Source organism: Pelmatolapia mariae, linkage group LG6 (assembly GCF_036321145.2).
Source record: "Pelmatolapia mariae isolate MD_Pm_ZW linkage group LG6, Pm_UMD_F_2, whole genome shotgun sequence".
NCBI lineage: Eukaryota > Metazoa > Chordata > Actinopteri > Cichliformes > Cichlidae > Pelmatolapia > Pelmatolapia mariae.
Genome location: NC_086232.1, coordinates 43,175,953 through 43,203,700, shown reverse-complemented (window position 1 = coordinate 43,203,700; position 27,748 = coordinate 43,175,953). Strand labels below are relative to the sequence as shown.

The window sequence follows — 27,748 nt, the reverse complement described above, 5'->3', positions numbered from 1 at the left end:
GAGAGCTCTGCTGGCTTCACTGATCTGAGTCCAGCTCACATCATTCACCAGTGCAGCTGTGTCTCACTCTTTCTACTTCCTCTGTCCTCCTGTCTAATAAACACTAACATTTCTAAAATACATTTCAGACATTTTTTGCAGAATTTTCTTCTCAGAACTGGAAATTGAAGTTTTCTTTTATGGATATTTATTGGACGTCTCCCTCACGTGTCTAAGCTCATCTCCTTTCTAAGAAGTGGAAACATCATCGTGATTTAAAGAAGAAAGAAAGGGTCTCTTTGAGTCTCTTTTTCTTTGTGTCTAATTCACAGATTTGTGCTTCACATTAAGCCGAGCTCTTTGCACAGATACGGATCGTTGGCATAAAAGACGGCGATCATTTTTGAACTTGCTCCAGCTCCTTTCTTTCGCACCATGTCGATCAGGTCTCGAGCTTTCTCGCCTCTCGGTTTGGCTCTGGTCGCTTCGCCCTCAGCATCAGTGAGCACGGTGACGTGCTGCAGCTCGTCCAGCAGCTTGTTCAGAACCGGATCCGACACTTTATCGACGAAGTTTGTGCGAGCGAGTCGCAGCTTCTCTGCTGAGGCGCTGTTCCCCATCTGAAGAGGACCTCCACCTGGAGAATCAGCCGAGGATGAAGCTGAAAAAAAGTCAGAAACACAGTGAGCACATTTCAGAGCAACATTTCTACAAATCAGATCGCTGATTCTGAGCAGGACAGCAAACGTCCCAAAGCTGGTTTTCTTTAATGGACACAACAGTCGTGTGATTTCTGTCCTTTAAAAATACAGTTTTTATAGAGGAGACACTTTGCTTCAGGGATCGTTTATTACAATTTATTTGGTGATCTAATGAGAATTTTTAGGATTAGGATTCAACTTTATTGTCATTACACGTGTTTGAATACAGGGTAAGAAATACAGTTTGCATCTAATCAGAAGTCCAATAGGAGCAGATTAGATACAGATTAGTGTTGGATAAAAGGTGGGAACAGTTATGAACAGATTATGTACAAAATATACAGATGTTTATATTGCTATACAGACCAAATGTGCAGATGTGCTACATCGATACAGATGTATTGATGTGTTGTAAACAGTGCTATGAATATAACTACAGCAGTGGAAGTGTAGCTCTCTGAACAGTGGACGCACTATAACAGTGTCAGTGTCCTAAACTACAGCAGTGACCAATGTGAGCATGTGGTGAATGTTGAGAATAAATGACAGTCATGATCATGGTCACTGGGAGGGATGGGGGGGAGGAGGAGTGTAGGAGTTAAGTGATGGATGGAAAGGTTCAGCGGGGGGGTGAGTTCAGTAGGGTGACAGCTGTGGGGAAGAAGCTGTTCCTAAACCTGCTGGTTTTAGTCTGAAGGCTCCTGTAGCGCCTTCTGGAGGGGAGGAGCTGGAAGAGTTTATTGGCAGGATGAGAGGAGTCCCTGATAATGATGCGTAGACATGTCTTCTTGTGGACATCCTCAACGGCAGGAAGTGGAGTCCCTGTGGTGAAAACTGCCGTAGTGCCTTGTGGTCAGCAACAGCATTTCCCATACCAGACTGTGACACAGTTGGTCAGGATGCTCTCCATCGCACAGCGGTAGAAGTTACCCAGTATGTCAGCAGACAGGTGGTTCTTCTTCAGTGTCCTCAAGAAATGATGCTGATGGGCCTCTTTTTCTAGGCTGGAGGTGTCAGTTGACCAGGACAGATTCTCAGAGATGTAGGTCCCCAAAAACTTGAAGCTGGAGACCCATTCAACAGCTGTGCCATTTATGTAGATGGGGGCATGGGTGTCTGTCCTCTCCTTCCTGAAGTCCACAATGAGCTCTTTGGTTTTGCTGATGGTGATGGTGACACTGTGGTGTCATCTGCAGACTTGATGATGGAGTTGGATCCATACTAAGGTCTGCAGTCATAGAGGAACGGGCTCAGCACACAGCAGAGCAGTTATGGCCGACCTAACATGCTGGAGTCTGTTGGCCAGAAAGTCCATGATCAGGTACAGATGGAGCTGCTGATTCCAAGATCCACAAGTTTGATGATCAGCTTGGAGGGAAAAACTGTACTGAATGCTGAGCTGAAGTCAACTAACAGCATTCATACACGTGAAGCGCTGTGGGTACAGCATCCTCTGTACTACTATTGCTTCGACTGGAAAAATGGTGAGGATCCAGTGTGGGGGGGGAAGCATGTGTTGAGGTGAGCCAGGACCAGTCGCTCAAAGCACAAGGTGATAGTTGTTCAGGCATGCTGGTGATGAGCGTTTCAGCACTGGCACGATGGAGGTGGTCTTGAAGCTCACTGGTCCTACTGCCTGGGCAAGCGGCATGTTAAAGATGTCTGTAAAGACCCTGCAAGCTGCTCAGCACATGCTGGAAGCACATGTCCAGGAATGCTGTCAGGGCCAGCAGCCTGGTGAGCGTTGATACTGCTCAGTGCGTTATGGACATCTATGGTGGTAAGAGTAAGGTTATGGCAGTCATCAGAGGGCAGGGTTTTGGCAGAGTTTTCCTTGTTGTCCTTGTCAAAATGAGCGTAGAAGTCGTTTAGCTCATTGAAGGAGGAAACATTCATGGTCTGAATTCCCAGCCACAGGCATCGTGGGTCCCAGTTGACAAAGTGTTCCTCCACCTCCAGCTTGTAGCTGTGCTCGGCCTTCTTGATGCCCCTCTTCAGGTCTGCCCTGGACGTACTGCAGGCCTGAGCGTCACCTGATCTGAAGGCATTGTTAGGTGCCTTTAGTAGAAGCAGGACTTCCTTTGACTGCACGTGAAAGCTGTGTGTATGTACCAGACTGTTTCCATCCTGTGGGATAATCCTGTTTAATCCTTCCTGGCTTTGTGTGACACACTGGGTTATAGTATTAATGAGATGGGGTGTTTCACCTCCAAATAATCACTTTTAAAAAATCCCAGAAAGTTGATTCTGTTCATCTGGACGAAGACTTTTTTCGTCATCACCAAAGTAATTTCTTCAGCCTCGAGGCTTTTATTCCATTTACCTGCACAACACTTTGGTTGATGTGTGCTGCTGTTAGATGTGCTTAGAAGTAAACTGTGTATGAAATTCAGAGCGCAGACTGAATCAGGCAGACACACAGCAGTGTAAACTTTACTATTATTTTACATTTATTTAACAGTGAAACGAGGACGGAGATGTCAGAGATTTAAGTTCGTTTCTCTTTTATGTGCAGGTTGGATCTGTGTCAGGTTTCAGTTTGTGCTGTGCTGAGGCTCACCGGGCAGATGAAGGTCATGCTCCCACACTCGTGTCTCCTCGGGATCTTGCACCATCAGCATCACTTCCTCTGCGTTCGTTGTCAGGATGATCTCAAAGGTCGGGTGGTAATTTGGTCCGTAATTTTCAAAAAACTCTGCACGCTGAAGCAAAATGGAAACGCACAATTTAAAACAGCTTTGTGGATCAACTGTCTGCTGACACTCAGCCACTGATACTCACTGCAGGCTGTATTTTAAAGTCGTGCGGGGCGCTGCTCAGACTGTACTTTTGACCTTTGTGGAAATAACAGAAGGACGGCGCTTCGATGTACTCTGAAGCAGCGTGCTGCACTTTCACCTTTAGAGACATCACAACATTTTCTTAGTGCATGAATAGTTTCAGAGCTTCAAAGCAAACAGATACAGAACAATCAGAGGATTTATTCATGCAGAAGCCATTTAATGATTTCATGATAAAGTCATACGTCGTGCAGAGGGACGTTTCCTGGGAGCAGCATCACACTGAGGATGGGGCGTGGCCTGTTTCTCAGGAAGAGCAGGACTTGGCCACGAACGGGTTTCGTCATGTAATTGAAAAACCGCTTAGCGAGATCCCAGACGAGGCCAAAGGCAGAGAGGTGAGGGACGTCCACGACCACGTGAGTTTCAGTGATCTCCAGAGGCTGTATGATGCTCATGCCATCATCCGTGATGTGGACCACAGAGATGCTGTCAGAGACCAGTGCTGGGAAAACACACAGCTTCATTCACTGCAACAGCCTCCAGAAACTTTTCATAGAAAGCAAACCAAAGCATTTTCTGCAGGTTTAATTCTCCTTCAGGTGGTTCAGTGGCGTCCTTACCCGGCTCAGGTTCACAGTGTGGGAGGTGCAGCTGACGTATAGAGTCCTGAGGACACTCGATGCCGAACAGCGGGCCTCCGGCCACTTTGTGCGCTGGTTGGAGAACCAGAGGATCCCAGATCAGAGTCTTGTAGGTGACCTCACTCTCACCAGTCACATCAAACACCAGACCAGTCAAAGAACACTGGAACAACCCTGGACCGGGAAACAGGAACCTGAACGACACACAATGCTTCAATATGGAGCTCATTGCTGTGGCTTTTAATTCAGTCCAATTTAATTTATATAGTGCAAGACTGTCATCACAATGACAGTTAGATGATCACATCCTTCTCTTATTATTAAAACTGCAACTTTACTTACTCGTGTGTAGAAGTTGATGGTTTACCACTGCCTCTATGGACTGACTTTGGTATTTTAACCAGTTATGGTATAAATAACCAAGGCAATGTTAAAGTCTAAAGCAACATTACTAATTTTGACAAATTGATCCTGTGGGAAGTTGCAAAAATATAACATATAATACAAACAGTCAAACTGACATTGAACCTTGTAAACAGCAGTATATTAATTGGTTTTCAATACTCCATCAATTGGTGACCAGTGCACCAAGTCCAACATATTCTGACTTTCAGACTCAACCAATCACACATTTTGTTAAAAACATATTTTTAATTTTTCGTACATTCTTCTTTGCATATGTAAAGCACTCTGAGCACCTCTGTGTTTGCAGAGGACATAATCTCACAGTGGGAACATCGAGGCTTGCATGTCGTACCTGTATGAAATGCCTGTTCTTTCTTTTTTCATCTCAGGTGTGAAGCTTGAACAAGCCTAAAAATCCAGAGACAGCAAATGAAATTTTTTTTTCCAGTCACACAAACTTTAATGTGGTGCTACTGGAGAACAAGAAATACTCACAGTTTTCATTTCCAGCTTCACCACCCTGGACAGGGTCAAATTTCCATGATAAACACTGAATGCTGGGTAGAGAGGCTCGCTGAATGTGGTGTGGAAGGTATGAACGAGAGTTTTTGTGTCACCAGAAAGCCAATAAAAGGACAGAATGCCAGCTGGCCAGTCCAGAAACAGTCCCAGTCTCTTGCGTCTAGTCAGGAATGCTTGGACGTCGATGTGTGGGACTGGTATAAAAGTTTCCCTCAACCCGTGTCGGAAGGAGTAACCGTTTGAACAGTTGATACTGAAACACCAGCTCTTCTTGCTGACGTAAGTTTCTGTGTCCCAGTATCCCTTCCTCGGTAGGCTTTTATATGCAACACCAATATACACAAATGCTTCCCAGTCCACCTCCCAGTAGCAGCGCCCAGTCAGAGCCTCTCGACACAGCACCTGCTTCACTTGGTCAAATCTCTCGGGATGATCAGGATACGACTGCTTTTCCTCAGTGTAGCTCACTTTCCTGTCACATTCAGACAGGAGGAGGTTTTCATTCACAGTGTTGGGGTCGAATGTGAGATCACAGGCATCTATGAAAGAAATGCAGTGAGTTAAGCTTCAGCTCAGTCGATGTTATAGAGAAACTCAGTGACACTTACACTTGTTCAGAAGCTGTGGGTCGACCCAGTGCTCTTCATTGTGGTCCACACTGAGAGAAGAAGAGGTCAGGCTGTTATTATTAATAAATAAACAGGAAATAATCTAATATGATAAACACAGTTTTTTTCAATGCTCTCCATCACACAGAAATAACTGGAAATTATTGGCTTGAGTTAATAAAATTAGTTCACAGATGGTGAGAAAACAACCTTATCAGAGATACGAAATTCAATAAAAAATGGTCAGAGGACAAGTAATATCTTAGACCACCTGATATGAAACAACTCCTGTATGACAAAGGTGAAGCAGCACTCAGAGACATGCTCCACCCTGTGGCTGTGATCTGGGTGTAGAAGGATTCACTTCAATTCAAATTTATTTATACAGTGTCAAATCAAAATTTACTCATCACTCAAAACAGTGAATCTGGATATAATTAATTTTGCAACATTAACTGATAAAGTAATTTACCAATGATGTGCTAAGTTAACCAGAGACTTAGCCCCATCAGTTTAAATTAACTACCTGACCTTGTAAGCTGTAGAAACTAGTTTGGGACCTTAAATAGGCTGCAGTTATGTGAGTGAAGTTGCCCACCCCCTTCTTCAAATCCAACAAAAGTGTTGTCAAATGTTTGTGATATTGTAACGATGGTTAAATGTTATTTTACAGTGACAGGTTGGTTATCTCTGCACGCTGTTGTTATTTAAGATACATGTTTGGTTGTGCTGAAGGAAAAAGGGAGTTAATGTGTGCAGGAAGGGGAGGGGTGTCTTTGTTGTTGTGTGACTGTACAGGGCTGAAGTGAGGTGTTGTACGAGGGCACTCTCCCCTGAGTTAACAGCCCGTTTGCCTGTGTTACGGAATAAACGGACAAACTGAGATCCTAACGTCTGGTTCTTGAGAACGTTACACTGGTTTTAGAAGTGAAGAAAAAACACCTCAAATGCCTGACACCCTGTTGCTGGCGACGCTGACCGTCACGAGACCCGAGGATGTTGCCAGACAAGATTAAGAGGGAGACGGAGGACAGGGAGGTTCGTCCGCGCTCGCCTGCCCATAGACTGTGGGAAACGGCGCTGCGGCTGTCTGCTGAGGCTGGATTTTCTCCAGGTTTGACTAGGCTCGGGAACTTTTCGCACCGTGGCCGCGATTCCGGTCGGAGGGAGTTGACCTCGCTTGACGCGCCGTTACGTGAAGTAAACAAACATGGCGTCGCCCAGCAAGCTGCGGCGAACATAAAAACGCCTAAGTTCAACGGCAAGACGCCATGGGAAGTGTTTATTGCACAGTTTGAGCTGTTAGCTGTTGCAGCTGGCTGGTCTGAGGAACATAAAGCTCTCCAATTGGCTTTGTGCCTGTGTGAGGATGCAGCTGCATCCCTGCTGCTGCTGACCGAGGAGCAAAGGGGAGATTATAATGCTCTGGTTGGGGCACTTCAGAGACGTTTCGGGCAGTATAACCAGCCAGTGCTGCTGAGGTCGGAGTTCCACAACAGACGCAGATTGCCAGGAGAGCCCCTTCGCATTTTGGCCCATGAAGTCGAGTGTCTTTGCCGGAGGGCGTATGACAGCATGCCACCATCAGTGCAGGCGGAGTTAGCTCGGGACCAGTTCCTGCAGGCCCTGAGCCCTAAAGAGCTCCGTATGCAAACTCAGCTTGCTCGACCGGCTACACTCAGTGCAGCCCTGGAGCTAGCGTTGGAGAGGGAGATGCTTGCAGGATCCTCTGGGGGCGCTGATGACACACATGTGGTGAGGGCTATGTCAGCACCTGTGGAGCAGATGGAGATGCCAGCGGGCCTGTGCACTTTGGTTCAGACAGCTGCTCTGCAGTCGCCTTCCCCTCGGGCTGGCCCACGCCGCCGACCACAGAGCTGCTGGGGATGTAGACAAGTCGGACACCTCATCAGGCAGTGCCCCAAGATTGCAGCGGTTCAGGGAAACGCCCACGGGCCCGTGTAGGTGGGAGTACACGGGCCAGGGAGAACGACATCCCCACACCACCGCCATTTCCACCCGGTGCAGTCATCGCTGTGGGCTGGACCCAGGTTAGCGACTTTTGCCATGTTCCAGTGATGATTGCGGGGGTGTCCTGTACGGCCCTTCTGGACACGGGGTCCAATGCAACGCTGGTCCGACCTGATGTCGTCCCAACCGGAGCTGCTGTGCAACCAACTAATGTGCGACTTAAGACTGTGACCGGGGATCTGGCCCCAGTTAGAGGGAGGGGAGTGTTCCAGTTTAAGGTGGGAGACCTCGGTGTGCCTTATGCTGCCTGGGTGGCTGACGTGCAGGACGCCTGCATCCTTGGGCTGGATTTTTTGCGAGCCATTGGTGGTGTACTGGACTTGGGCAAAGGCTTCCTAATACTCCCTGATGGGAAGAAGGTGCAGCTTATTCCTCCCCCGGTCTGCCCGGCATCTGCCGCAGCGTCCACCTCCACCTCGGAGACCCCCGCATACCCGCCAGCAGAGCAGCAAGTGGGGGAGGAGGAGAGGCTCTCAGCAGTGAGGAGCATCTGGTCAAAGAACTGTGAGGGGCTGACTCCACAGCAGCAAGAGAGTCTATGGCAGGTACTAAAAGAGTTTAGAGACATTTTTGCCCTGAAAGAAAGTGATGTTGGTTGACACACTTGGTAGAGCACGTCATTGAGACCGGGGATGCCCAGCCTATTAAAGTGCCCCCCCGCCGCCTGCCCCTGGCTCATCAAGAGGCTGCTGACAGAGAGTTGTGTGAAATGATGAAGGCGGGCATCATAGAGCCATTTGATAGCCCGTGGGCCTCTGCTGTGGTGATGGTGCCTAAGAAAAACAGCCCAAGGATGCGTTTCTGCGTGGACTACAGACCACTCAACAAAGTGACAAAAAAGGACTCTTACCCCCTTCACAGGATTGACGAGTCTCTCGATTTAGTAGCCGGATCCTCCTGGTTCTCCACCCTGGACCTGCGGAGTGGCTACTGGCAGGTGCCACTGTCCCCTGAGTCCAGACCGAAGACAGCCTTCTGCACTAACAGGGGACTATGGTAGTTCAAAGTCTTGAGCTTTGGTCTTTGCAAGGCTCCTGCTACCTTCGAGAGGCTTATGGACAGTATGCTGGCTGGTGTCCCACGGCAACGGTGTCTGGTCTACCTGGATGACCTTCTAGTACACGAGAGCTCCTTTGATGCTGCCCTGGATGCCCTGAGACAAGTGTTGGGGAGGGTGGGGGCTGCAGGCCTGAAACTGCACCCCGACAAGTGCCACTTCATGAGGAGGGAGGTGGAGTTTCTGGGCCACAAGCTGGGTCATGAGGGCATCAGCACTTTGGAGGAAAAAATTCACACCATTACTGAGTGGCCCACACCAGCGGACCAAAAACAGCTCAAAAGCTTCCTAGGACTGGCGTCTTATTACAGGAGGTTTGTGAAGGGCTTTTCCTCTATAGCTGCACCACTCTTCTGCCTGCTGCAGAAGGACCGTGACTTCATCTGGATCCAGGACTGTCAGCAGGCATTCAACACCCTCCACAGATCGCTGACAGAGTCCCCAGTCCTCGCCCCCCCTGACCCCACCCTGCCTTTTGTCCTGGACACTGACGCAAGTAATGTGGGGCTGGGAGCTGTGTTGTCACAGGTCAGGCCGGAAGGTGAGAAGGTGGTGGCGTACTTCAGCCGGGTCCTGAACAGGAGTGAGCGGCGCTACTGTGTCACACGACGAGAGCTGCTGGCCGTGGTGGCAGGGGTAAGACACTTTAAGTACTACCTGTGTGGCACATCATTCGTTATCGGAACTGATTATGCCGCCCTCCAGTGGCTGATGTCTTTCAGGGAGCCAGAGGGACAGGTGGCTCGCTACTGGAGGAGCTCCAGGCCTTCAATTTCACTGTGGAGCACAGAGCAGGGATGCACCATTCTAACGTAGACGCCCTCTCTCACCGCCCATGTGCTGGAGCGGGCTGCCGTTACTGTGAGAAGCGAGAGGAGACAGAGCGGGAACTCACAACAATGGGCGGAGCAACACAGCTCGCCTGCAGGATTCTTCTGGTGGTGGATGCAGTGGAGTGGAGGGCACGGCAGGAACAAGACACTGACCTGCTGCCAGTCCTGCAGTGGCTGGAGAGGGAGGAGCGACCCCTTTGGGATGATGTCACTGGGTTTTCCATCTGTACCAGGGGGCTGTGGGCCAAGTTTAATGCTCTCAGGCTGAAGGAGGGGGTGTTGGAGCGTGCCTGGAAGGATCCTGCCACAGGGGAGGAGAGGTGGCAGGTTGTGGTGCCAAGGTCGCTGAGGTCAGCTGTGCTGGAAGCCTGCCATGGGAGCACTGGCTCCGGCCACTTTGGGGTCTCCAAGACCCTACACCGCCTCCGCCAGGGCTACTACTGGGGTCAGCAGCGGAGGGATGTGGAAGACTTTTGCCGCAGCTGTGATGCATGTTCCTCGCACAAAGGGCCACGGGACCAGTCCCGGGCTCAGCTTCAGCAGCAACCAGCAGGAGCTCCAATGGAGCGAGTAGCTGTGGACGTCATGGGCCCATTTCCTCGTACAGACAGAGGAAACCGCGATGTCCTTGTGGCCATGGACTATTTTACCAAGTGGCCGGAAACATATGCCATCCCAGATCAGGAGGCTGAGACTGTCGCTGATGCATTAGTGGAGGGGATGTTCAGCCGCTTTGGAACAGCAGAGACCCTCCACAGTGACCAGGGGTGTAACTTTGAGTCCAAGGTATTTGCTGCCATGTGCGAACGCCTTGGGATTAAGAAGACCCGCACCACCCCACTTCACCCCCAAAGCGATGGACTGGTGGAAAGCTTTAACAGGACGCTGGCCCAGCAGCTAGCCATCCTTACCTCAGAACACCAACAGGACTGGGACTACCATCTTCCCCTTACCCTCATGGCCTACAGGTCGGCAGTGCAAGACTCCACCCAATGTACGCCTGCCCTGCTCATGTTAGGGAGAGAGCTGAGAACTCCTGCCGAGCTGGCTTTTGGGAAGCCCCCGGACGCGCCAGAGGCACCACCAGGCTGGGACTACGCAAGGAAGCTGCAGGACCGGTTGGATTCTGCACATTCCTACGTCCGGGAGCAGCTGGCGAGGGCAGGCCTGCGCTAAAAGAGGAATTATGACATCACCACTAAGGGGAGGCACTTCCGTGCTGGGGAGCTGGTGTGGGTCTACAGTCCAAAGACAAAGAAAGGACGGTGCCCTAAACTGGATAGCAGTGGGCAGTGTAACGATGGTTAAATGTTATTTTACAGTGACAGGTTGGTTATCTCTGCACACTGTTGTTATTTCTTTAAGATACATGTTTGGTTGTGCTGAAGGAAAAAGAGAGTTAATGTGTGCAGGAAGGGGAGGGGGGTCTTTGTTGTTGTGTGACTGTACGGGGCTGAAGTGAGGTGTTGTACGAGGGCACTCTTCCCTGAGTTAACGGCCCATTTGCCTGTGTTACGGAATAAACGGACAAACTGAGATCAAAACGTCTGGTTCCTGAGAAAGATACAATATATTAATAAGAAGACAGGGATGTTATGGTGTCAGAGGGGTAGTTTTAAATATGGGTCCTGAGTTATTTAAGTGACAGGAAGCAGTTTGTGAAATTAAATGGTTGTTGCTCCTTATTTATGGAGACTGCTTGTGGTGTACCCCAAGCAGGGCTACAGAGTACGACCAATTTGGTCGCAAATGCGACCCAATTTCTCAATGGTGCGACTAAAAAAAACATCCTAGATCACACCGGTGCGACAAGCCGTTCGAATAAAAAAAAAAGAAAAGTCTCCACAGCTCTGAAAGTCTCCTTGTGGTCAATAACAGAGTTCATTATGCCCATATTGTGGCCTAAACCAATCATGGAAGTGCTGCTTAGAGTAGCTGAACGCGCCACTGAAGCACCGCAGCACCGACACCATGCTGTTGCTGTTTGTGTGTCACGCACGTATCTCTGCACAGACGCACAGAAAAGGGAAATGACGTAGGGAATTACAACAATAATCCAATAGTGCACAGCAACACCTGCACATTCCGCCAATATGCCAATGTCCCCCCCAAAAACTCCTAGGTCACGGTGCGACCAGCCATTTGAGTAAAAAAAAAAAAAAAAAAAAGTCTCCGCAACTCTGAAAGTCTCCGTGTGGTCAACAACAGACACACATTATGCCCATATCGTGGTCTAAACCAACCAGAGATAGTCAAGAGTGGAACCCCTCATACACTGAAAAAAAGGGATTGGCCATCGCTTGGATTTATGTAAGCATCTTGTTTGTATTCAACACAATTGCCTCATGCTTTAAAGTTAAGCGTAGAAACTACATGATATGCAGAGAGGGTATGTTAATTGTTCATGTCATGTTTGAGTGAAGTAAGTCAATAATATAGCAATGTTAAATCTCGCAACACCACACGTCATTTCATCTTGCGTGCTTCGGATCGTGGTTTGATCCGAAGCACGAGCAGTCGAGCAGTCGACTCTACTTTTTTCGGTATACCGAAAAAAGGACATTGGGTGGTTGTTACATTTACAAAAGTCTAACTTGTAATTTAAACAAAATAATTTCACGTTTCTACGGTGAACGTAGGATCTGAAAGAAATTCAGCAACTTAATTTGTTCTTGTTGAGATGAGATGATACAATCTAGTAAGAATGGTTGGTTGCTGGACTCATGAAATTCACAAGATCACATGAGATTTCAAACTGCAGGAAAATTACTGGAGTTATAAGAGGCAGACAACTACTACACACACACCACGTGTATGCTATCACTATTTATTGTGGTTTAACCTCTCAAGGACAAAAATGTACAGAAAATTCTGCATCAAGCCTTGGAATTATAGCTTTTCTACTTTTGTAAAGCCTGGATTGGTGGCGTTCTGGACAGCACTGTTGCCTCACAGCATGAAGGTATTGTGTTCTCTCTGGGTATTCTAATTTCCTCCCACAGTTAAAAGTCATGCAATTAGAGTTAGGTTAATTGGTGATTTCAAGTTGCCCATGAATGTGAATGCAAATGGTTGTTTGTCTCTATGCGATGTGAGAGACTGAAACCAGCCCACTGAAGGAACAAAGGGCTGGGAGGTCAGTTCCTTTATCATAATTATGCAAATTCTCATACACATACGGGATCACTACAGGTTTTCGCGTAGGCATCGGTGTTGTTGATCAATGGTCATGAGAATTTGCATAATTGTCCTGAATGGCTCCACTCAGATCCAGCTGTAAAACAGAAAAAAGTAAAGCTAGGGCTGTTAAAAATAGAAATAATCAACAGCCAGTCAAACTTGGCATAGGACAATACTGTGTCATGAACACCTGTGCCTTCAGTGCCTTCCATCAAAATCTGTGCTGCACTTTCTGTGACAGTCTTTCTGCTCAAAACATGTTGAGTATTTCAGAGGGGATTAAAGTATTCCAGATTTTGAATTCCCTTGCTTGTCAAAGGAGTTTGCAAAGAAAAGCGTCTGGACTTCTTTAAGTTTCCCAACCCTTGCTTCAAATGGTGTCACTCAACATACCTATTCTTTCAGGGCAGAGGTTTTGAGTTCAATATTCTGGCCTGTTCGGTAGAAGACATCATCGTATTGTTGCACAGCGCCATGTGTCCACAGTTATTCAGAAAACAATGACAGAAAATCCAAGTGTGCACTTTACAAGACAGTGTTCCTCCCAGTACTGCAAACTTTACACACCAAACACAAGGCAAGTACCCTTTGTTTCCATTGATCTGTCAGTCCTCTCAGCTTCCTGCATAGCTCACCTTCAGTCTACTGTTGAACAAGGCCTCAGCCTTATAATAATAATAATAATAATAATAATAATACATTTTATTTAAGGGCGCCTTTCAAAAACCCAAGGTCACCTTACAAAAAACAAAATTAATAAAAGGAACAGTAGTCATAAAATACATAAAATAAGTTAAAATTACAAAACAGAGCTTGACAACAGATAAAATCAGCATTAAAGCGAATAAGCCAGTTTAAACAGATGTGTTTTGAGCTGTGTCTTAAATATGGAAAGGGAATCAATATTTCTTAGTGCAGGAGGAAGAGAGTTCCAGAGCCGAGGAGCAGAGCGACTGAAGGATCTGTTCCCCATAGTAATTAGGTGTGAGGACGGAACAGTAAGTTGAATAGCAGATGAGGATCTGAGAGAGCGGGAAACAGTGGTGATATGGAGCCAACCCGTTCTCACTCCCAAATCGTAACATTTTACGCTAGGTGACAAATCGTCAACATATTACGTTTTCGGGCACCCAAGGCGTTCCTACGTCACGACATCGGAAAACTGCGGACACATGAGAACCGTTTGGACTCAATCTACACATCTTCGCTTTTTCCCTTAAAATCGCTTTAGAAAACACTATTTCACCTCATTAAAGTGCTGGTTAAGGTTAGGAATAAGGTTATGGTTAGGTTTAGCGATAAGGTTAGGTTTAGGCTTAGGTATACGGTTATGGTTAGGTTTAGGCATAAGGTTATGGTTAGGTTTAGGGATAAGGTTAGGTTTAGGCGTAGGGATACGGTTATGGTTAAGGTTAGGAATAAGGTTATGGTTAGGCATAAGGTTATGGTTAAGGTTAGGCATAAGGTTATGGTTAGGCTTAGTGATAAGGTTAAGTTTAGGGCTGCAGTACAGGGCTGGAAACCGCCGCGTACCATAACAACGTGGAAGGTCACCTTTCGCGTTCCTCAGGAACGCCGCAGGACGTGACAAAACGTCGGGATGTTACGCCTCGGGAGTGAGAACGGGCTCATGGAGCAGGTCACACAAATATGAAGGAGCAGATTTATGGATACACTTGTATGTAAGAAGTAAGATTTTAAAATTTATCCTGGCTTCTATGGGCAACCAGTGAAGCTGCTGAAGAACTGGGGTAATATGAGCTGTTAACGGAGTACGAGTTATGACCCGAGCTGCAGAATTTTGAAGAAGTTGGAGTTTATGAAGGGACCTTTGAGGGAGACCAAATAGGAGGGAATTACAGTAATCAATACGGGACATAATAAGACTATGGACAAGGATGGCAGCAGCATGGGGAGTAAGGAAGGGACGGAGTCGGTTAATATTACGTAAATGGAAGTAAGCAGACCGGGTTATGTAATTAATGTGAGACTGGAATGAAAGAGTATTATCAAGTATGACACCCAAACTCTTAACCTGAGGGGAGGGAAGGGTGGGAGAATTTTCAATGTTAATAGAAAAACTGTGGGATTTGGTCAAGATAGATGGTGTACCAACAAGTAAAACTTCTGTTTTATTACTGTTAAGTTTGAGAAAACTGGAGGAGAACAATGATTTAATCTCAATAAGACAGTTTGAGAGGGAGGTAGGTGGGAGGGATGAATTGGGTTTAGAAAAAAGGTAAAGCTGGGTGTCATCGGCATAACAGTGAAAATTTATATTATATTTTCGGAATATATAACCAAGAGGGAGCATATAAATAATGAATAAAAGAGCCTGGGGCACACCAGCAGAAACAGGATAGAGACTTGAAGAGTGGGATTTAAATTGGATAAACTGAGTGCGGTCTGAGAGATAGGAGGTAAACCAGGCAAGGGGGGTGTGACTAGTGCCAATGGATGCTAACCGGTTCAGGAGAATATTGTGAGAAATGGTATCAAACGCCGCACTAAGATCAAGAAGGATGAGGATGGATAGGAGACCAGAATCAGCTGCCATCAGAAGGTCATAGGTAATCCTTAACAGAGCAGTTTCTGTGCTATGATTGGGGCGGAAACCAGATTGAAATTGTTCATAGAGATTATGGTCATTGAGATGTAAATGAAGCTGGGCGGCGACAACTTTTTCCAGAATTTTTGAAATAAAGGGGAGATTTGATATAGGGCGAAGATTATCAAAGTTATTGGGGTGGGCACCTTTTTGAGAATTGGAATAACAGAAGCCTTTTTCAGAGATGAAGGAACGATTCCAGTGTTCAGGGAGGAATGGATAATACTGGTTATGAGAGGTGCTAACGAGGGAAGACAGGCTTTAACTAACACAGTAGGGAGAGGGTCAAGGTGACAGGTGGATGACTTAGATTTTTTTAATGAGATTAGATACATCAGTTATGGAGGGAAGAGTAAAGCTTGAAAATAACTGACAGGAAGACAGTGGGGAAGTCTACAGGAAGTCTACTTCAGAGTTGGAAGCTCCTAAAGAGTTAAGTTGACGGTGAATGTCTGAGATTTTACAAGTGAAAAAAGAGATAAGAGAGTTGCAAAAATCAACAGAATACATGTGGGAGGGGAATGTGTCTGGAGGTTTTGTAATTTTACTGAACAATGAATAGAGGGACCTGGAGTTACCTTCATTAGAACTAATTAAACCAGAGTAGTAAGCAGATTTGGCTGAGGCAATGCAGTCCTTATAAAACAAAACATGATCATTGTGCATTTCTTTATGTACAGTAAGTCCGGTTTTCTTGAATAGATGTTCGAGTTGGCGTCCTTTAGCTTTAAGATGACGCAGGTCGGGGGTAAACCATGGAGCTGAACGGGAGAATGAGACAGTTCGATGTTTAAGGGGAGCAAATATGTTAAGAAGGTTATGAAGGTTGACATTATAATGGCAAACGAGTTCATGAGGGGTTGAGGAGCAGTGGATAGATGGAAGGTCATGGACGGCAGATGAAAAAACAGCTGGGTTGATATTACTAATTTTCCTAAAAGTGATATTACGAGAGATACAGGTTTTGGAAGCGGTTATGTTTGCATCAAAAGAAATAAACATATGATCAGACTGGAGAAACAATGTGGCTTTACAATGGGTGGGGGTAATGCCAGAACAACAGACCAAATCAAGGATATGACCTTCAGAGTGGGTAGGAAATTTTATGTACTGTAGAAGCCCAAAACTTTCCAGGCAGGAGGTAAAATCTCTGGAAAGAGGGATTTTATCCTTGTCCATATGAATATTGAAGTCACCAGCAATTATCAGATTTGGAGAAAGTACAGAGAAATGAGTGAGAAGAGCAGAGAATTCATTTAAAAACTCCTTGTTTGGCTTAGGTGGCCGATAAACAGTACATATGATGGTGGGGGTAGATCCAGGGAGCTGTAGTGCAGTGTATTCAAATGAATGGGAGGGAGGGGCAGAGACAGGGAGAACTTTCCAGTGCCTCCGGTGAATTATCGCGAGACCTCCGCCCCTCCCCGAGATGCGAGGTTGACAGGTGTAAACAAACTCAGATGGAGTGGAGTCGTTGAGAGAAACAAAGTCATTAGGCTGTTGCCATGTTTCAGTCAAACAAAGAAAGTCCAACTTACGATCACAGAGGAGATCATGTATGAGATGTCCCTTACCAGTGAGAGATGTTTAATAGACCAAACTTGATGTTGGAGTTACCATGCCTGACAGTAGGCTTAGTTGATCTAGCCAGGTGGGCCAGCACACTGTGGTCAACAGCCCGGTCAGTCTTGCGGGGAGGACGACGAGATTTGTACCAGATGGAATATATTGAGTTAGTGTCACTGATTTTGAACTTCCACCGAAGCCCTCGGTGGATGTACCTGCGGCGGGGCTGGAAGGCGATGTCCGGGTAGAAGTATAGAGCCACAGGTGGAGAGACAGCCAGGCAAAAACGGAGCCGCAAAAGATCCGTAGCAGAGTACTGGAGAAGAGCTGTCGCCGGGTGATGAATGATGGATAAAAAAAACCCAGGTGAGCACGAGCCACACCAACACCCTCTGGATCCGCATCTTAATCAGGGCCGAGCACTGAACACAAACGGAGGGACCGAACAACCAGCTGACAGCTGCAGCGCAAGCAATAGAAGCCTGCAGATATTGCAAAAACAAGTCAAAACAGGGTTTCGCCTTAGATACACTATTCAAATTGTCGTCAGCAACTGAAAAAAAATTATAATAAAAATAGTAATAGTAATAATAATAGCGGCAGCCAAGCGCGCCAGCATTCACTCGACCGGAAGCTGAAAGCATCTCCATGCCTAAGACCAATCCAAAGTCCTGATCCATGTCCAACAGCATTTGAAATAGATTCATCAGGAAAGCTACTCTGCACAGGGACTCCTTGAGAGAACTTGTCTGGATTAGCACAGACCTTGGAAAATGCTCTATAGAAACTCTGGAGCACAGTTTTCCCAATCCAAAACAGTTTTCACTTAGTGAATTCCCATTCATTATGCTACTTCAACGTAGAGCTGGGCGATATAAGATTTTTTCATATCACGATATGTTTTTTTTCATTTCAGGCGATAACGATATATATCACGATATAAGCCAAATAACTATATTTGTAAGATTTAAATGTGCCGTTGCTCACAAGTAAAATGTGAAATAATCAGCAGCTTGTCTTGATTTTAATATTTATTTCCCATAATAAGTTCAACAGGGTAGATGTACTTAAGGAACATGAGACTTTTTCAGATAAATAAAGGCAAATATTGCAAACTACACAAAAGGCAGCCGCTAAAGCATTTAAGTTTCAAAATAGAACAAACAAAACAGACTAAATTGTCAATTCCACTTAGAAACAAAATATTAATTCTAAAAATAAATCTTAGTTTGTTTTACAGAAGAACAGACAAAATTGACTAACTTTTGTCAATATCAAATAAACTGAGAACTAAAAGGAAATTTTCAATCTCTCCTTGTTGTATAGCTTTCTGAACTTTCTGAATCCTTTATCATCTGCAACTGAAAATAGTTGTGGATGATTACTATACCTTTCTAATGTCACGTTGTTGTCCCTGGCTGTCTTTCTCTCTCTCTCCCTCCCGCTCTGTTCCTGTGCTACTGCGACTGTAACTACCGCCCCTCCCCCCTCTTCCCAGCGCAAAGCACAAGGCTCGCGTGCGGAGTGAAGCGGAAAAAAAGTGCGAGAGAGAGAGGGTGAGAGAAAGAAAGAAAAAAACCCCCACGGCTCTCGATAAGGAGCCGGCTCGCGTCGTTCACGTCAAAAATCCGGCTCTAGAGCCATTTCGTTCGCGACCGACACATCACTACGAAATACCTTCGCACTACGGAACTTCTATGGCCCTTCCGTTCGACAGTCTCTCCGGCATTGGAACCATCATCTCTTTTCTCTTCGGTAACCTGGTCACCCACGCTCTCGGTTGATTTTTCTCTAGTCGGCACACTCATTTCCTCCATTACCTGGGCAGCCCGGCTGGCTGCTTCCCAAACAACTACATATGTGCGGCTTGGCACTTGTGCTGTACGTAACAAGTCACGTGACGTGACGCTGCGGCTGTGATTGGTTCGGCTCTGCGCTACTTTATTTGGATTAGCTGTTCTTTTCTTCTTTTTTTTTAAGAGAGCAAGGTCTATCGCAATAGTTTATTTTTTCTATCGAGAAAAAGTTATTTCGCAATACATATCGTTATCGTTTTATCGCCCAGCTCTACTTCAGCGAGAGAAATTCATGCTGAAAGCAGTCATTGCATTTCAGGAGGGCCCAATACCAGAAACACTTGGGCATTATATGACATTCTGTAAAAGGACCCGTGCATATGATGACCTGAGAAAGGATGTAACCATAGCATCTGAAAAAAACAGCGTATGTCCTCACACTGTGCTCTGCACAAAGGATTGATGGTATCAATTCATGAAAGAAAGTCCTTTTTTATTTTGTGAGTTAGATGGAAATGGCTATTATTTTTCAATTATTGTATTAGACTTGAGATGCTCAGACAGTTTCAAGTATTCAAGTATTTACCTTTTCTAACAGGAAACATGCCCACATTCTCCTGATAGTTTGTATTTTGTTACCAGCAAACACAGTTTTTTCTCCGACAGAATGCACAGTTTGTTCTAACTGCTTTATTATAACCTAGTTTAAAAATATCTAATACTATTTTATGTTTCACAAATTTTTCACAGTAAAGAAAAGGGCAGGGTGACCCTCGGATGACCTCTAGAAACATTTATTCATATCTTTATAATGAAATGAAAATTTTTGCAGCACAAATGTTTGACATCAACTTTGTTTGATTTTGGTAATGTGGGGGGACTGGTTGACCTTTGACTTTTATATTTTAATAATATCTTTAAACAAAGGTTTGATACCACTTTTGTTGGATTTTAAGAAGGTCGACATTTAGGTGGTGTTAGAGCAACATCGTGGGGATTTTTGACAAAAATTCATCTTGACTCTGTAGAAATGGCTCCTGTTAAAGGCAATGGCTCCATTACAGACAACCAAGAAAGCTGAGAGTGTCTTTACATTTACACTACAAAACCAATTCAGACACTGCCAATTTAATTCCATTCAGTTTTATTAACACAACGCCAAATCACAACAACGGTTGCCTCAAGACGCTTTATATTGTAAGCTAGGCCCGACAATTTAAATTTACAATTACTACAATTTAATACATAGAGTTGCTATTTAGTTCATGTTGAGAAGGTTTAAGCAGGGGTCCGTTCTTCGTACCTCGCTTACTACATCCAAGATCAAATGACACATCCAAGATCAAATCATCGCGCCAACTTTGAGCTCGCTAATCCGGTTCTCCGAACACACCTGTTGTTGACGATTAGTATAGCTGGATGAAGTAATCTGAGATCACTGGGTGGCTTAAAAGGGGCTACGCATCGATAGTAGAAAAATTGATCGGCAACCCTGTGATTGGTCGGCGAAGATGTCGAAGGAGCGCGCTCAGTATTTTACGCCCCAGAGCAAGAACTCTTGATTGAGGGATTTCAGGAGTTTCGGAGTTTAATTAAAACGCAAGGGAACACTGCAAAGGCTGCAAAAGCAAGGAGAGAGGGCTGGCAGAAAGTTGCTGACAAATTAAACTCGTAAGTAATTTATCATATTATATTATATTATATTATATTATATTACATTATATCATATTATATTATATTATATCATATTATATTACATTATATCCTCTTTCACATTAGAGCCACAACAGGACCCACTAGAACATGGGAACAAGTAAAAGTGAAATATAAGAATATTCTACAGAATGGTAATATTTATCACTTATATTGCTTTTAGTCTCCTGAAAAGAGACCCTGAAATAATCTGTTTGTTTGTTTATAACAGCAACCAAGAAAAGGGCAGAGCAAATAAAGACAGGTGGTGGTCCCGTCTATCCCGCAATATACGCTGAATTCTGAAAACTCTCCTTATCAATCTTGCACCTTCGGCAATGGGCTGCTCGCGTACAAACGGACAGGACATGGCTGCGACAGACTTCCCAAATCCACCTTCGCTTTTATAGCCGTGGTCTCTCATCTTGATTACACGAAGTAATTTACTATTACTACTCTAAAATATGAATTACATCTGAAATAATCAAATACATGACATAGAATGATTAATAGTACATTTCCCTTTTTTTAGGAAATGACCTGTAAGTATCTGTATGAAATCAATAAAAGAATCAAATACTGCATTATCTTTAGTTACATTGATAATATTTATTTATGGAAAAACAGTGGAGAAATGTCGCTGTTGCTTTCATATAACTGCAGCGGACATACCTGAGTGGCCGCGATCTAATCCTGTTTACATAAAGTAAGCCTGCTCCCAAGCAGGTTTACGCTTACGGATCTGTTGCTATGACAGCAAGTCCCGGATGAGCTTCGGAGAACCGAACGATCCAAGATCACGCAAAATCGTCAACAATCAAATCCAGCTAACTTACTTAGCGAGGTACGAAGAACGGACCTCAGTTCTAGCTCTGTAGTTCGTTATTTTGTTTTTGATGGTCAAGATTAAAATCCTGTGTAGAAAAGGTATAAAATCATTTAGTGTGGAATCTACACAGTGTACCAACTTGAGCGTTTCCAGTCTACATTCTGGGTCGTTCAGCAGCTCCAACAGCAGTTTCACTCCTGAAACTCCAGGATGGTTGTAGCTCAGGTCCAGCTCTCTCAGGTGGGAGGGGTTGGACTTCAGAGCTGAGGCCAGAAAGACACAACCTTCCTCTGTGATCCCACAACATGACAGCCTGGAGAGAAAGCATTACTTATTAAACCAAGAAGCTAAAGCAACTTTTAACTTGGTTTGCACGTGCAAAATACAGTAATGATAAAAATAAAGTACATCCTCTTTCATATCTATGGTTTAAACATCGATATATAATTAAAAAAATTATCTGATTCTTACAATTTGGTAAAAATGCAACTTATTATACAGAGCTATTAGTTATTTAACAATAACAACACCAAAGTACAGACAAACTGTGTGAAAAAGCACAGCCTTACTGCTTTAAGGAATTAAGAGAGCCAGACAGGTGCTGCTAATCAACTTAATTAACTGATCATCACTAAGTGTAAACATCTCTAAAAGAGCAGAGGTTTTGTCAGTTTGCTGGTCTGGAACATTGAGGTGTGTGTTCATGCAATGCCAAGAAGGAAAGACATCAGCAATGAACTTGCTGCTCATCAGTCTGGGAAGCGTTAAAGGGAAAATTAAGAAAGTGAAAAAGATTATTCAAAAGTGGAAAACATTCAGGATCTAAATGTGAACTAAATGCTGATTTAATTGGTGATTTAAATGCTGTGGCATGACCTTCAGAGAGCTATGCATGAACAAATTACAGCAAACCCCAATGACCTGGAGCAATATTGTAACAAAGCAGTGGGTAACAATCTCCTCACAGCGATGTGAGAGGCTGATAAAAGCCACAGAAAAATACTTGAAGTTATTAATGCTGAAAGAGGTTCTCCAAGCTATTGAATCAAAGGGTTTACTCTGCGTTTCACCTACTGTTTCTGCATTTTGGCTCAGTGTTCATTAAATAAAAAATGACACAGTGTAACCTGTTATGTGTTGTTCCTCTGAGCTTATATTTACAGGACATAAAACCTAGTAGGAACCTGATGATTTTTATTATTTTGTTTATACAAAACTGTAAAATTGAAACAGGGTATGCTTTCTTTTAATTGTGACTATGTGAACTACATTATGAGACCAGAGGGTGTATCAGTACCTCAGTGTTTCCAGCCTACATTTTGAACTCCCAAGTCCAACAGAGAGCAGTTGCACACCTAAATCCTGCAAGTCATTGCAACTGAGGTCAAGCTGTCTCAACTGCGAGTTGGAGCTGAGAACTGAAGCAAACACTTGACAGCACTTATTTTTCAGGTAACAGCCAGGCATGCTGCAAAGAGAACAAAATCATCTGAACATCATATCTGCAAGAGAGAAAAATGTGCAGATAATCCCATCACTAACTGTATTTACCTGAGCTGCTCCAGTCTGCAGACTGGACCGATCAAAGCAGAAGGAATCACAGTCAACAGAGTTAATTCATCAATGAAATCTTCATAGTTTTCATTTATCTTCAACTCTCTTGTATAATATCCACTGTAATCCTTTGGATAACTGTACATGCAGTTAGTCAAGTCCAGGACCTTCAGAGGTGATTGTTTTGATTGAAGGATAGATATCAGAATGTGACAATTCCTAAAGTCTAGAGAAAACCCAGATAACCTGTGCAAAACATAACGGAATAACATATTATTATATATAGCTAGGACAGTTAAATTTATTTAACTAAAAGAAGCATAACTTCTAGAAACAGTTTTTTAAACTGACCTCAGTGTCTCCAGCTTACAGTCCGGACTTTGCAGTACAGCAAAAAGATCATAAGGAAAACCATCACTGACGTTGGAAAAACACCCCAGATGTAACTCTTTCAAGCAAGAGTCTGCTGACTCAAGAATGGAGAGTAGCACACTTAAGCGATCACTGCTTATATGCTCACTCTTGAGTCTGTAGAATCAGAAGAAAAGTAGAAACAGCATGTCATAGTGAGTTTTGGTATTTTTGTGGGTAATGAGAAACTAAACAGCAGAGGACACTGCGGTTGTTAGAATTATAGTATGTTAGTTCATAACATGTATGTAGCAACCAGTACCATTGTTTTAGTTTAAAGGACGCAAGTATCTCATCAGGACTTATTTATATGGTCCCATAGTTGACAGTGCATGTCAGAGCACACACTAAACCATGAAGCTCAAGAAATTGTCTGCAGACTTCTGAGACAGGAGTTTATCAAGCCCAAGATTTAGGGAAGGGTAAAGAAAAATGTCTGCACCATTGAGTGACCCCATAAGCACGTGACATCTGCTTATGGGGACATCTGTGAATGGAAAACATCTGAAACCACTAGGCTGGCTGCCCAGCCAATCTGAGCGAGAAAGATCAGAAAGGTCTTAATCAGGGAGGTGACCAAGAACCCGATGGTCAGTCTAACAGAGCTCCGACATTGCTCTATGGAGAGAGAAGAAACTACCAGAAGGACAACCATTTCTGCAGTACACCACCAAGCAGGCGTTTATGGTAGAGACCGAAGGAAAACCCATGGTGACCGCTGTAAAGTCTCTTTGTGCTGGTTTTAATCTTTGCTTTGTGCTTTCTTCAGACTTGAACCTGATTGAACAGCTCTCGAAAGATCTGAAAATGGCTATGCAGTGATACTCCCTGATGGAGCTTGAGATGTTCTGCAAAGAAGAATTGGAGAAACTGCCCAAAATTAGGTTTGGTAAGCCTGTAGCACCATACTCAAGAAGTTGCCAAAAGCTATGAATACTTATGTACATCTTATACTTTTAATTTGGATTTTTAATAAACTTGCAGAACTTCAAGCAATCTTTGCTCATTTTTATGCCATTATGGGATATTATGTGTACCATTTTGAGATGTAAAATAAATTTAGACCATTTAGGAATAAGGCTGTAATGTGATAAAAATCCGTCCATCCACCCATCTTCTTCTGCTTATCCAGGGCCGGGTCGTGGGTGCAGCAGCCTAAGCAGAAAACCCAGACCTCCCTCTCCCCAACCACCTCCTCCAGCTTATACGGGGGAACTCTCCTGCACTCTCCTTTCCAGCACCCTGGCATAGACTTTCTCGGGGAGGCTGAGGAGTGTTATCCCCCTATAATTGGAGCACACCCTCCGGTCACCTTTCTTAAAGATGGGAACCAGCACTCCGGTCTGCTAATCCAAAGGTACCACCCCTGATCTCCACGCAACATTGTAGAGGCATGTAAACAAAGACAGCTCTACAACCTGCAGGGTGAACCTCATCCACTCAAGTCGCCCTGCCACTGAGTTGCCAGAATCTCTTCAAGGCACACCACAAGAAAGAGGAGCCACGGTGGACGAGTAACATCCCATCGTCACAGAAAAAGACCTCTCCGAAAAATAGGATTGAAACCAGTTAAGGGCAGAACCCTTAATGCCTACAGCATGTTCTAGCCTCTTTAAAAGAATATTATGGTCCAACATATCGAAAGCTGAGGACATATCCAATAAAATTAAAACAGCGGGGAGACCTGAGTCAGCAATTAAAAGAAGATCGTTAAAGACCCTCAGCAGAGCCGTTTTGGTACTATGGTATGGTTTACAGCCAGACTGAAATTTGTCACTAATATTTTTGTGTTTAAGTAGGCCTGAGGTTGCATAAAGACAATTTTCTCTCTATGTGAGTATGTTCAGTCATTTTGACGTTGAAGATGTCTGCGAGGTGTTCTAAGCACACCCTGCCAGGTCTGTCCAGCATCCTCCCCCGCCACCTGATCCAACTCACCACCAGATGGTGATCAACTGACAGCTCAGCCTCTCTCTTTATCCGAGTGTCCAGAACATATGGTCCGGTGATACGATTACAAAATCGATCATCGACCTACAGCCTAGAGTGTCCTGGTGCCACATGCACTTATGGACACTCTTATGTTTGAACGTGGTTTTCAGCCAAATGGCCAAACTGTGGTTTGCACAGAAGTCCAATAAAAAAGCACTACTCGGGTTCAGATCTAGGAGGCCGTTCTTCCCAATCACGGCCCTCCAGGTCTCGCTGTCGTTGCCCATGTGAGCATTGAAGTCTCCAAGTCCCCAGGTGGAGCACCCTCCAGTACCCTACTCAGGGGACTCCAAGAAGGCTGGGTACTCTGAATTGCCACTCGGCGCATAAGCACAGACGACAGTCAGGACCCATTCACCGACCTGGAGGTGCAGGGAACAAACCCTCTTGTCCACTGGGAGAAACCCCAACATACAGGCAGCAAGCTGAGTGGATACCAAGATACCCACCCCATCTCACCACCTCTCACCAGGGGCAACTCCAGACTCAGAGTCCAGCCCCACTCCAGGAGACTGGTTCCAGGATCGAAAATCTGGAACAAATTAGGTGCAGTGAATAATTTCGAGATGCACTGTATATATCGTTTCCACTATATTAAAATGGCAAACTTTAAATGAGATTATGTTTTTATTCCTTACCTTTACAAGTAATCACCACCTATCCATATCTAAGTAATGTTAATGAAGCCTCAACAACTTACTGGATTGAAACTCTTGTTTCAATTTCAAACTACTTACACAGCCTTCTTGCAGTTCTTCATTTGCTGGATAAGTTTCTCAGTCCCAATAAACGGTGTAACAGAATTTGTCAGATCAAGTTCTTCGAGTACTTCCCCTGATATCTGCATCATGGTCGACAGTACTGCACAATCAATAGGTGAGAGTCTCGCTCCTGAATCCAGATACATTCTGATGTCATCCTGAAATCTCTCTTCCTTCAGCTCAAACTTGCAGAGGAAAAGGTTCATGTACCTCTCTCGTGGGATGTCTTCTACATGGAAATTCTTCAGGTATCCCTTCATCTCTTCGGTGGTGTCCGAGCTGCTCTTTACCTGTGGCAGTAAACTCTGCAGCATTGTTTGATTGGACTCCAGAGAAAATCCAAGGAAGAAACACAGAAACAGATCGAACTGACCTTTCTTACTTTGCAAGGCTTTATCCACAACCTTTTTCTGCAAATCCAGAAAGCTCAGATCTGTCAGATCAACACCCAGGAAAGACTTCAAAGTACTGAAGTTGTCCGTCAGGATGCAGTGGTACATGTAGAGAGCTGCAAGAAACTCCTGAAAGCTTAAATGCACAAAGCTGAACATCTTTTTCTTGTACAGGCCTCGTTCTTCCTTAAGAATCTCTGAGCAAAATCCACAAAACACTGACGCTTCATCAACATCGATGCCACTTTCTGTGAGGTCGTCTTCATAGAATATGATGTTTCCTTTCTGCAGCTGTTCAAATGCCAACTTGGACAGGTTTAAAAGCATGGCAGAGTTCTGGGCGTGAGACTTCTTCTGTTTGGACCTCTTCTTGGAGCTTTTCCCTGCATATTTCTGTCTTGTTCTTTGTGTTTGAATTAGTAAGTAATAAATGTACAGCTCTGTCATCGTTGTGATGCTGTGGCTCCTCTCATTACTCCATCCTTTCCTAAACACCTCAGCGATGATCCAGCAAAACACTGGGATATGGCCCATGAAATAGAAGCTGATCATTCCTCTAAGACGAGACAGGATTTCTTCTGCCTGATTAGCAGTCCTGAATCTCTTCCTAAAGTATGACTCTTTTTGTTGCTCAGTGAAACCTTGGACTTCTGTCATCTGGTCAATGTATTTAGAAGGTATCTGACTGGCAGCTGCAGGTCTGGATGTTACCCAGAGCAGAGCGCGAGGCAGCAGGTTGCCTTGGATGAGGTTGGTCAGCAGCACATCGACTGTTGATCTTTCATCTATTTCACTTATTCTCACAGCTCCATCAAAGTCCAGTGGAAATCTGCTTTCATCCAAACCATCGAAGATGAACAGCACTTGCTTGTGAACAAGCTGCTGTGTACCTTCTAGGGGTTTTATTTCAGGGTAGAAGTGAAGGAGAAGCTGCAGCAGACTGTAGTTGGCATCTCTGAGCATGTTCAGCTCTCTAAAGGGGAGCACAAAGATGAAATCAATGTGCTGGTTAGATTTTCCTTCTGCCCAGTTTACAGCAAAGTTTTGGACAGCTAATGTCTTTCCAATGCCAGCGATGCCTTTCGTCATCACTCTTTGGATTGTCTTGTCTCTTGCTGGTTGTTGCTGAACATGAATTCTTCCAGGTTTAAAGATATTCGAAAAGTTGATCCGTTGATATAACACCTGTGAAAATGATGACTGCTGATCTGGGACATTAAAGTGATCTAGAATCTCATGTGATATGGAACCAAAATCCTGAACCTGCTGAGTGACGTAGAGTTTTGTGTAGACGCTGTTAAGTCGAGACCGACCATCCGATGTGCCCTCATTTATCCAGGTAAACTTTTCCTGGAGATGGTCTTTAAGCTTTTGTTTAACACTCTCCACGACTTTATCCTGCTCCAT

At 44.7% G+C, this 27,748-nt stretch overlaps 1 protein-coding gene across 1 annotated transcript; it reads right to left on the bottom strand.

The window, feature by feature from the left end:
- Positions 1-320: 320 nt before the first annotated feature.
- On the bottom strand, positions 321-27,748 carry LOC134629844 (uncharacterized). Its single transcript, XM_063477353.2, has 16 exons — positions 26,018-27,748; positions 25,658-25,720; positions 22,783-22,952; positions 22,529-22,699; positions 21,371-21,544; positions 5,640-5,689; positions 5,005-5,570; positions 4,862-4,917; positions 4,084-4,298; positions 3,706-3,965; positions 3,462-3,578; positions 3,241-3,382; positions 2,314-2,713; positions 1,556-1,840; positions 1,358-1,407; positions 321-640 (listed from the first exon to the last, which is right to left on the bottom strand). The coding sequence occupies exons 1-16, from the start codon at positions 27,746-27,748 to the stop codon at positions 321-323; spliced, it is 4,770 nt and encodes a 1,589-aa protein (XP_063333423.2).

Coding starts and splice junctions, on each gene's coding strand:
- LOC134629844 (XM_063477353.2), bottom strand. CDS start 27,748: ATGGAGCAGGATAAAGTCGTGGAGAGTGTTAAACAAAAGCTTAAAGAC. Junction 5,690..21,370: donor TGTAGACTGGAAACGCTCAA/GTTGGTACACTG, acceptor TTCTTCTCTCAG/TGTGGACCACAATGAAGAGC. Junction 2,714..3,240: donor GCATGACCTTCATCTGCCCG/GTGAGCCTCAGC, acceptor CCTTCAGATCAG/GTGACGCTCAGGCCTGCAGT.